The sequence below is a fragment of the Lepisma saccharinum genome, chromosome 7 (genome assembly GCF_977018435.1).
Source record: "Lepisma saccharinum chromosome 7, izLepSacc3.1, whole genome shotgun sequence".
In the NCBI taxonomy this organism is placed as follows: Eukaryota; Metazoa; Arthropoda; class Insecta; order Zygentoma; family Lepismatidae; genus Lepisma; species Lepisma saccharinum.
Window position 1 is genome coordinate 73,579,756 of NC_139235.1, and position 12,217 is coordinate 73,591,972.

General features: G+C 39.4%; 1 protein-coding gene across 3 annotated transcripts in view; it reads right to left on the reverse strand.

The window, feature by feature from the left end:
- Positions 1 to 12,217, reverse strand: part of IRSp53 (Insulin receptor substrate 53 kDa) — a 774,518-nt gene that overhangs the window by 54,739 nt on the left and 707,562 nt on the right. For all 3 annotated transcript variants that reach the window (XM_083125425.1, XM_083125426.1, XM_083125424.1), the window contains exon 7: positions 8,458 to 8,523. In XM_083125425.1, coding sequence (XP_082981551.1) covers positions 8,458 to 8,523 — 66 coding nt within the window. The remainder of the gene's footprint in view (positions 1 to 8,457; positions 8,524 to 12,217) is intronic.

The window sequence follows — 12,217 nt, forward strand, 5'->3', positions numbered from 1 at the left end:
TAAAGTATCAACAAAGCATCTCCACCTGGTCCTACTGACAGCAATTCTCTTCACTGCACTCCAGCTCTTTCCCTCCTCCAATGACTCTTCGCCACGTCTGTCTAGGCCTCCCTCTCTTCCATCTTCCCTGCGGGTTCCAGTCTAGGGCCTCTCTCTCGACAGCCTTATGTTCCTTCCTCAACGTGTGCTCTATCCAATTCCATTCTCGCTGCTTTAACTGTATGGACATCTCTGTTTCTTAAGTCATTCTCCAAAGTTCTTCGTTTTGAATCACTTCTGGCCAAACGATATTCAACATTTTTCTCAGGTAGCGATGGATGAAGGTGTGCAGTTTAGAGGTGCTTGTCTTTGTTACGTTCCATGTCTCAGACCCATATAACAGCACAGACTTAACATTGCTTCGAAAAACACGAAGTTTTGTCCTCATAAGATATTTTCTTGTTTTTTCATACTGTATAGAGCCTCACAAAGGTGCCGTTTGCTTTCTACATACGGTGGGAAACAGCCTCTACAGCCCCCTCCGTCTTTTGCCACCACACTTCCCAGGTAAGTCGTAGCGTTCTACCCTGTAGAACGGGGGATCGAACCAATGGGGAAGTAGCTCATTCCCCAAATAATAACGCTTGCTGCGACAGCCCTAAAAGTGCCAGAGGTGGGGTAAATATCCCAGCATAAGTAATTAAGAGACATAACAGATGTTTTGTCCCAACCCTTCTGACTGAGAACGGCAGGTTACAGGAATAATGAATAACTTACACCGTTCTGTGCGAGTACCCTCTATTCCAGCAGCCTTACTCCTCCCGCGATGACCAACAAAATACCCTTTTCATCTCGATCCTCCTACTTTTGTTTCCTCTCACTCACCTTCCTCTTAAAGGTCGGCGTCCCGGCGCTTCCTGTCAAAATCGAGATTCAAGTTCAGGCAAGTCTTGGCATGATTCTATCGGCACCGCTGTGGTATGTTACGAAGTAAAGCTATCCACATTTTCAATAATCTCTTCACCGATACTAAACGGGTCTGTTTTTGTGGAGTTAATAATCTAAATCATGTTGGAAGTAAAAAGACAAGTTCTCAAGTATCTATAGATGATAGCGTATGCTTTAAATGTATTTATTATATGCAAACAATCTCTGTATGTCTGTCTGCCAGTCTCTCCATGTGAGGGGGGGGGGAGGGGAATAAGAGACCAAAACACTGAGTGTATACAGTTACGGACTGGCACGAGCTTTGATTCCCGCATTCCGAAAATATGGTTTTTGCTTGTTGGCATCCTGTCCCTTCCTCCAGAATTCTCTTCGGTTCACCTCGGGATCAATAACTCTTTGTAGACCTCTCCGCAAAGTGAGAGAGGGAGATAGGAAAGCGAAGCTAATGTGACGTCACTTGAAAACGTGACAAAAATGCAGTGCAAATAGCCCGACCCTTGAGTAAACCCTTTCTCTCCATCCAGCCGAGCCGTCTCGCAAAGAGAATTCCACCCACGACCCTTAACGCAGTTAGGAACCGCGGGTTGACCGCGAAATCAAATTGCTTCGGACCATTTTTTTTTAATATACTGGGATGGTAGAAATCGGACCCCTGCTTCCACGATATTGAAAAAGGGAGGAATTTCATGATAATTTAATTACCTTTGCGGTATCCTGTTTGCTATTGGCTATCGGATCAATTCGGTGCGTAAGAGGTTCCCAACGTCCTCGGTCACCACATCTTGCTATTATTACCATCTCCTGTAACCGAATATGTCCTGGAATGTTCGAAACGTCACAGCCATAGAAATTATCACATGCGGTTCGACATAATATTTTTTAGCTGTCTTCAATGCAAGCACGTGGATATAATCGGATATATTTAACACCTGAACTGTCACGTGTATCAAATTGATATACATGTCTCTTTAGTGTCAATATCAAGTTTCTCAGTTCACTTTAGCGACACTAACAAGTTCCTTGCTTCACTTTAGCGTCACTAACAAGTTCCTTGCTTCACTTTACAGTCACTAACAAATTCTTTGCTTCACTTTAGGACACTAACAAATTCTTTGCTTCACTTTAGCGACACTACCAAGTTCCTTGCTTCACTTTACAGTCACTAACACATTCTTTGCTTCACTTTAGCGACACTACCAAGTTCCTTGCTTCACTTTAGCGACACTAACAAGTTTCTTGCTTCACTTTAGCGACACTAACAAGTTCCTTGCTTCACTTTAGCGACACTACCAAGTTCCTTGCTTCACTTTACAGTCACTAACAAGTTTCTTGCTTCACTTTAGCGACACTAACAAGTTCCTTGCTTCACTTTAGCGACACTACCAAGTTCCTTGCTTCACTTTACAGTCACTAACAAATTCTTTGCTTCACTTTAGGACACTAACAAATTCTTTGCTTCACTTTAGGACACTAACAAATTCTTTGCTTCACTTTAGCGACACTAACAAGTTCCTTGCTTCACTTTAGAGTCACTAACAGGTTCCTTGCTTTACTTCTCCTGTCCTAGACCACGTGAATTAGATAGATACAGAACTTGCAGCAGCGTGTATAGTTCTCATACACAACTCGGCTTCCCCGATGGCGTAGTGGTTACGTCATCACCTTGTAATCAAGGCGTTCCTGATTCGATACTCGGTGGAGGCAAATAGGGGTTCGGATCCCACTTTAAACTGTAGACCCAGTCCCGATTAGTCTTACTATACATAAAGTGAACTTAAAATGACAACTCATTAATCAACCATACACAGCTCCTTTGAAAACAAATGCATGCATGAAACTACATTGTTACTACAGGTCGTGTATAATTGTTAGGCACACGACCTAGGAAAGAAGAATTTTAAAAAGTGTATTACAATGACGGTGTGCATAGAAATTATATTATCCATCAAAATAGGTCTGGCGCCATACAAGAAATTGCAAAATTCGACCTGGCAGTAAAAGTGTTAAGAATATTGAAAGAAAAAGAAGTAAAGTGTTCCCCTGTGCTTCGCAGCACGTCATGAATGCGTATAGGAGGTGTGGAGTTAGGGACCCACACTTTCTTGCTCACGTCCGAAGGTGGGGGTGATGTGATCAGCACCACGCCACTGTGGTTGCTAATTTTTGGCATCTGGGATTTATATATATATATATATATATGCAATTTATACGAGGTCCGTCCAGGAAGTAAATTTCCCTGGCGCCGTCTATAGAAAGAAACAGAATTTCAATGAAAATTTTTATTGGAACAAATATAGTAATTCTTCAGCTATTTTCAACATACTCCCACTGGAATTGAGACAATTGTCGTACCGTTGGTTCTACTTTTGTAACTTTGTGTCGGAACTGGAATAAGAGCCGCCATCTTCAACCGCTACTACGGTGCTACTGTGAGTTGTCGGGGAGTGCTGCATGTTGCATACGATTGCCACGTCATGCATCTCTCACGCTTGCGCACTAACCTCTCGCAACGCATGGCCTGCTATCTGTTGGCAATTCGGGAAACTTACTTTCTGGAACGGCCTCGTACAATTACCCGAAGATTCAAGAGTAGGTGATGGATTTTCTCTTCCCTATAAAAATTTCCAATACCAAACTGGGTCCGACTATTATGGCGATAGATGTTCAAACAGGATTTAAATCCGGGACTCTAGCATACCGTGCCATTGCTCTACCAACTGAGCTAACGAGCCAGTCTTTGTTTTGCGCTACTACGGTTTCACCTGTGTGCAATTTGTCTCATCGAGTCAAGGTGAATTGATTAAATCAGGTTGATTTAGATCGCGATTTAAATAATTCATAGAGTAATGTGCATAAGGATTTTGTAGATACTGAAAGTACATTAATCTCGTAATCATTTAATGGTGTTTATCAGGCTATAAGAAAGGAAAAGAAAGGAAACAAAGTATATATATACTAATGGGGTGAAGCTCATACGAAAGGAAATGTAATATTTAAACTCTAAAAACACTTAAATTAATCTTCATTTAAAATTCAATAATCTTTATAGGCAAAATTAGCAAACATTTTGTGTAGAATAATATACAAAATACTAGTCATGTTAAAAAGTTATTGGTGTCATTATGACATAACTGTAAATAAACAAGCAGCTGATATATTGTAAACTATAATTAAAATATTGCCAAAATTCATCTAAAAAAGACTAAAAAATATTTTGTTACAATTACTCAAAGTATATTCAGTGTGTTTTATTTTCACTGGAAGAAAAGATACTATTATACTTTCATTAACACACTCAACAAACATTTCCATAGTACGTATATTTGCATGTATTTTTTTAAAAAAATTTGCTTTAATCAAACTGTTAAAATACTTTACAGAGACTTTACTACAGAAAGCTTTTCTATATAAAAAACACATCTATATGAATGGTGCCAAAGACCTAGCAAGGAACCTTAAGCGTTTTCTTTTAAATTTAATAACCCGATAAAAATCATAATTTTTTTATCCACCCTGCAGTCAGTGCTACGCACCTGTATCTGTCGCCTTTGAATCTCTGATGACTAGGGCTAGGATTTTGATGCAAATGCATCTTTTTTTTGGTAAGGCAGAAACATTGCATAAGTAGATAGAAACGTGTTTTACACGTAAGTGAATAAATTGGGATGCCCTTGTTAGGGCATTTTTTTGCATTTTTTGACCATTTTTGGAGTAAACGTCATTTTGTAAACTTTTTAAACCGTTTAAGTCATTTTTTTTTACTTTAAAAAGTCATTTTATGCATTTTTCTACATTTTGGTGAAAGAAGGAACATTTTACATGCAAATGTAACCCTTTGAAGGAGAGACGTTCCCCACTCTCGCTCCTTGTCTTCAGCGCAGTTCTGAATGACTGTGTTTGAAGAAACAAAGAAATTCTGTGCAGGATTGTTGACACAAGCTGTTGTGTAACAATTGAGCTCAAACAATGTGATTTCCCCGTCTATCAGTAAATATATTGTCGCCAGACGGATTATTGTTAAGAAACAAGGGGTACAAAGTGTTGTGCTCTGTATCGGACATTTTGTCAATGTCAGGGAAGCAATTTGCACTCTATGGAATTGAAAGTGACTAAGCAGTAAGTGATATTTTTCATTTCAAGTACGCTCCTCTTGTGTCGGTGGAAGTCGAGAGAAATTTTTCCGTGTACAAGATAGGCTCTTTTGTCCGAAAACCGATAATCATTCACTTTTGAAAATTTGCATATGATTTTCGTTGTGTACTACAACTCAGCACTTAAAGTGTAATAGATGACAAAAAATGGCTAGGATTATTTCTATCTTTCACGCAAATTTAGTTGTTTAAGCACAAGTTAAATACATTTCTTCTTAATATCGATTTTTGTTCAACAATGTACAAGATTGAAGTAATTTGTCTTCGTTATAAACTAAATCTTTATTTAATCATTTTTATGTGCAAGGGCAAATATAAATTATTTGATAAAATCAGTTTAGTTATTTCTATATAGTTTAATATTGTAATATTATAGCAAAGTATTTCTTCAATAAAATATCGTTTTCCTATTGGCTGTTTATGTTAGGAGTGGGGGGGACCACGCTACGTGTTTTTGGCCATGTAAAAACTTCCACTTTGGCATTTTTAATTGTTGCCAACCTGAACTTTAGCTTACTATCGCTAATTAACATTGATGTGTTATATAAATTATCAGTTTTTCTTGTGTTATTTTATGTTATGAGTTTGTATTATTGTAAGATAGAACAATGTGTTATGCTGCGCCTCGCGCTTGAGGTAGGGAGTTGAGGTCTTGCTATTAACTGTGAAGGCGGTGCTAAATAAGTTTCTTATCACTGCCTGCGAGCGTGCATGACCCAACAAAATATAATTTTAACTTGTGCGAATCAGTACGTACGCGCGCGATTCGTGATTAAAGATTTCGGACATTTTAATTATAAAGTATTTGAATTTTATTTACTGTCACGTGTCGCAATTCGGTGGTTTCCTTCCTGGAGGAAGGGAGGATCGTCTTAATCCCGATCCCTGGGTGAGAACTGGTGCTCCCAACTGACCAGCCGGAGCAATGAGCGGTGTGTTGCCAATTCGGATCTCCATACCCTGGAGTTACGAGTGGTGGCACTTTGCATTGTTTTTGATATTGTAAAGTCTATTGGCTGTTCGGGGACCAGGAACTGACTTACGGTTAAATTCACGCTCGTTTGTCACTGGAGATGGAAGTTCTGGTGAAACTAAACCTGTATCTTCATGGAACGCCTTATCTGCACGTAGCGATAAGTTGGTCAATCGTTCACCAATATCTTTTATTGTGTCCATTAAGGTCGAGTGTGTTTCGTTGACCGTACTTTGCATTGACGGTGCCTGGTTTCTCCCAGTTGTATGTAAATTACCTGACGATCTGACACGCAAAGGAGATGAAAAATGCAGACTCGACCAAAACTCGAATCCGAGCCGTTGGCATACCGTGTCATTGTCTTACCAACTCGGCTACAGCCTGAGTTTTTGTCGGGGAGACTTTTGTATCATGGAACACTTTTAAAATTATTTTTTTTTTAAATTCTAGGTATTGACTTTTTTTTACGTGAAAAAATACTGGCAATATTTATTCAAGATATCTTTACAACTTCCTGTTTGTATTTTGCTACATTATAGTCATATTAAGGATAAATAAATAAAATATAATGATATGTAAAGTGTTCATGGTATAACATGGTCATGTACAGTCACGGACACTTCTGGGTTGTAGTGAATACATTGACTTTCAATGGAATCATTACAACCCAGCAGTGTCCGTGGCTGTACCATGGAACATGCCTTTTTGTGCCTTGGAACACAGAATGTAGGTTGGAATATGGCTGTAAAATAGCTTAAGTAAAGTTCAAATTTATTTGTCATTATAAACCAGTATTACATATACGAGGGTCGTTTGAAAAGTTCTAAGAATGGCCGACAGATGGCCGCAGTCCTGTGTCGGGAGGCAGGAACAGCAGAGCACGTGCTAGTGTAATGCAAAGTTGAGAAGATTGAGCACCGTGTATGATACAGTAGAATGAAGGCGGCAGAAATGCATGCCAATATGAACATGCTCCATGGTACACGATGTTGTGTGTTCCAAGATACAAGAGGACGCGCATTTCAACAAACATGGCTGCCCAAGCTACAGGTTACAATAAATTACTGAAGTTAGCATACGTATTTACTCACCAGATGATAAGGAATGCGCTATGCATGATGATTGTCACATACACGATTTCGTTTCTTGGTTAGAACACGAACTACAACCAATAAAATATTTACTTTTGGCATCGAGAAATTTGATTCGTCCAGGGAATCCAGACTTTGTAACCAACCAGAACTAATGTCAGCACTATCTATCGACATTCTCTACAACTTAGTTGAGTTTGAGTCCGCTACGTGGCAGCATCAGAACCAGTAAATGTTCCAAGGTACACTATACTCAAGGTACAACCGTCTCCGATACATTTCCTATGTGCACCACATTACAAGGTAAAGTTGATCCATCAGCATTTAGGAAGAACTAAGCACATTCTGTGAAAAGCAGAGAAGTGAAAAAAAAAAGAGTGTTGCTAACCTTTTAGACTAAAATTTATCTAGTGCCATGTGAATCTAGGAATCTCTGTTCATTCTCCTCCGTGGAAGTGAAAAATTCAAAATTTCAGAGCTAAAATACCCTGCGGACTTTATGGGTAACACACTTAAGGGGTGCAAGGCACTTTCTGCCACCCCCCCCCCAATTTACGTAGAGGGATACATATTTACACACATAAAATATTATTTATGCCAACCTTGACCCCCCAAAAAGTATATCTTACGTTTTTGCCTCTAACACACCATTTGCCGACTATGTGTGTTGAACAGAATATTGGCATCACGATGATTACTTTATTTATAAAGAAAATTAATATTTCTTTTCGTTTACATTTATTACAAAATGCTCTATGCTTTTACAGTGTAAACTGCAAAATGTTTGGTAAATATTGATTTTTTGCCTGATTACGAGTAAACACATTTTAATGTACTCTTATGCATAGAAGAACTTAAACACTGCAACCATCTAATTTTTCTCCAATTGGATGACTGGCTAAATTGAACTTCCTGGCTAACCAATAGGGTTGAGAGAGGAAACAAACAGGAAAATAATGACCTAACAGGAAATAATTGCAACACAAATGTTTTTTTGTGCCAGATTGTGCGGAATAGTATAATGAATAATATATTAAAAATTCGCCATCATAATGTTTGGGGAAAATCCGCCATCTTGGAAAATGGCGGCAAAAATTCACCTTAAAAATTAAAAAAAATTATAATATCTCGAAAAGGAGAGTTTCAGCCCAACGACACCCTCTCAGGACGCCACAGAGCTATATTTCAATGCATGATGTCTAATTCGTTGATTGAGCATAACTTAAAACAAAACATGTTTAGGTGTTCACAATTCCCAATTGTCAAAACTTTTAATTATCCGATTAACTTTGTGCGCCTTTTAAATTTTACTTACATCTTTTAGACTTTGTTCGCAGAATCCATCCAACTTTGATTTCTCTTCCTCCAGTATCTGCATGCTCTGCAAAAGAAAAGAAAGATATAAGTTTATTAAATATTCAAACAGCCTGTTTTTATTTTTACCTCTTTATATGTGGTCCTATAATGCTAAAGGTAACAGAAAAACATCCTACATGTGTCAAACATTGCGTAACCCGTAAACATAATATCAGCTTCGTCCGCTAGATGGCAGGATGTAAGTAACAAAATACAAGGTACACGATTTGCAAACAATAAGAAACACACAGTTTTATTTGAGAATCAATTAAGGAAACATAATAAATGTTATAAAATATTAATAATATCTGCATAGCAGTTGTTTGCAAAGAAATGATAGTAGACAGTACAGCTAAATTAATTGTAAAGAAATAATAATTACTGAAAGAATAATTTCGGATGTGAACAATACAAGATACAATCTATGGGCATTATTATGTACGGTTAATCAAATTATTTGAATAATCGAAATACAGGTGATTGCTAGAGAAAATAATATATATGAATAATCGAATGACCTTTTGGAAATTAGTGATTTTGATTATATAATATAAATGATTTTAAAGCGATTATGAATGATGAATGATTTTAAAGAATGTAAAGATTTTAAATGGAATATGAGTTATTTTGAACTAAATTAATCGATTGTGCTTGCGCAAGCGCAGTAATGGAAACTATACGTATAAGGAGCGGCTTGCTGGGATGAAATCATTCGAATGGAAGGTCTCGTACTGACAAGAGCTCTCCGCTTACAACTCAGACAATCTACGGCGCTGTTACATACTCAAACGTGTCCCCTGAGTGCTCGAGGGCGTTTAGTGGCGGGCTACTGATGTCTCCACCGGCGGTTCCAGGTTCGAGCCCAGACATACATGTCGGTGTTCCCCACAGTCGGTAAATCAGTTCCATGTAATCATCCTCGTCGTCACAATTGACCTAAATTCGAAGCAAAACGACGTAAAATAAATAAAGTTACAAGACTCAGTAGGTGTAGTTGTCCCCACTCTTTCCTATTTTTGGCCCCGCACTAAACTGGCTTTGCCCTTCCCCCTCCCAGTGTTTGCACCTAATCATCGCTACTGACAAGGCCCATTGAAAGATCACCGAATACAAGAAGAATAGTAGTGAAAAGCGCTGTTTCTGATCCTTGCTCCAATCTGACATTAGGTTGATTTCTCTCCTTAAATTGCATGGAAAATGAACCTTATGTACAGTCACCTCAGAAAGAAGTCCTGCATCTAATCTGATAATGCTACGCAATATAGTCCTGGCTAGTAAGGAAACATGTCCGAGGCCTCATTTCCACCCACACTGGCCACCTGCTTATCGCTTGAACACGATTCAAATAAGACCTTGAATGATCACGATCAACACAACCAACAGGAGGAGGGGGAGGGGGTGTTTATACCCTGTCCCAGCTAACCGTGGAGCAAGGCCGCGCATAGCGGCAGAGAAGGGGAGAAATCGAGTGGCCAGAGCGAAGCAGTACACGCTGCTGGAAAGGCTGGTAACTGCAGTCTCTTTCCCCCACTCCACGCGATTCCGTCTCTTTCGCGTCTTCATTGGTGGAGCCGTCTCGCGTCACTACTTGCGCAGAGACTTGTTTTCGTTTGCCTGCTCCACGGTTAGCTGAGACAGAGTATAGATTCGCTGAGATTCCCTGAGAAGCATTGACTCCCCCTCGATAGCCGAAGGCATTACGTAGTCGATTTTCAATCGTGCCACCAAAGTTCCCGGGTTCGATTCACGGCCTGCACATGGATGTTTTTTTGTGAAGGTCCCTTAGTCCATCCTGATAGTCGCGTTAGCCAGAAGTGGTAGAAAAGTGACTCTATATAACAAAAAACACAAATCCATTAGTGATGTGGTTGCAGATATTTTCACATATATAAATTTCAATTTGCTTGTGTCCACCCGTGAATGTGTTCTGATTTTATTCATAAGCGCCGGCAACAATACATCAAGTATAACGCATTTTTTTTAAAACCTGAAAACAACTTCATGCAGATATATAATCGCGACTGATCTACAGTTTAATACAGGATCATTTCACTGTAATGCAACCATAGTAGGAAATGAACCGAATATTAACAGCCATTAGAAGACGTGAGTTATGCTTAAGAACAAGCGGGAGGGGTTCCTGTCGAGACTTTTTTTGGTGCTACGTATGAGAAAAGGGTCGGTGGGTATTAAAACCGATTGATTGCTTTTGTTTGCTTTCTTCGCTTTTCTGCCACTTTTGGCTAATCACGAAGATGAGGATGAATGATGAGATATGGTGAAATTGATGAAGGGACACTCCTAAAGAACACCCATTCCCAGGCGGCCGGGAATCGAACCCGGGTCTGTGCTCTGCTCACCACTCCGCCACATAAATCAGCAGTGTGGATCAAGAGTTTGACATGCATTTCGATGAACGCGTGCGTGTCACTCTACCCCCTACCCCACCCCCTCGCACACACACAACACACCACGCTCACGCATTCACACACCTTATAATTTCATATCACGGGGCGGACATCGGTGTTGCAAGCGTACTGACTTGCTCCTTAATACAGGTCATCGAATGTAAGGAAGAAAAAAAAAGCTTCCTTTTTTCATTTGCTCTCGATATCCAGGAGTGTTCGCCTCAAGGACGTCCACATTACAGTAAGGCGATAAGAAAGTGTGTCTGTTGCTCCAATCAATGTTGGCTGTCTTGAGACCTTAACCTTTTGAGTCCCAAAGCCATTTTCACAAGTAAGCCTCACGATCCCGAGCCGATTTTCAGCAAAATGCAGAGTTTCAATTAAATGAGTGTAGATTGGAGACTAATTGCCCTAGAGAGATGAGTGATATACCGTTGTACGCGGAATGAACCAGAGATTCAGACTATTTGAAATTTAAGCAAATTCGGCGTATATATGGAAGGGAAAGGGAGAAATCCCCTGAAAATACTTTTTTTTTAAAAAAATGGGGTTTCGCCCCCCTCCCGCCCCCTCGAAAAGTACATGACAGTGTCAACATGCACATAGAAATTATCGCTGGCATGTAAGAAACAGAAAAATATTTGCATCATTGTCGTATGACCAATGTAACTTGAGTTGTACACCCAAAAGGAATGGTGGACACGCCACTGATTCAAGCTTCAAAATGCAGCGGTACCTTGAAATGACTATAGCTCAGAAACTAAATGCCCTAGAGATATGAAAGATATACCGTTGTACGCAGAATGAATCACAGATTCAGACGATATATAATTTATGCACTTTTGGGGTACATATGGAGGGGAAAGGGGGGAAATCCCCTCAAAAATACTTTTCTTTAAAAAAATTGCGTTTCCCAACACCCCCCCCCCCCCGAAAAAAATGTCAAAATGCACAAAATGCAAAATTTATGCAAATTTGGCGTATATATGGAGGGGGAATGGAGAAAAACCCCAAAAATTATTTTAAAAAATCGTAGAAATGTTTGAAATTTATATTTTCCCTTGAAAAGAGACGCAAAAGGGAAGTCCCTTTTCCCGCCTTTTCACCTCCATTTTCATGAAGAAAAAAAAGGTGTAAGAAACATTTCAGTTAAATACATGTGTTAGGAACAATATAAAAAAATCGAAATTCTAGCCAAAAATAGAAAAGTTATGACGTAAAAACTATGACCTTGACACAGCGTCTCGATCGAGACGCTTGGGACCGTGAGGCTTACTTTTAGATATCTCGATCGAGACGCTTGGGATCCAA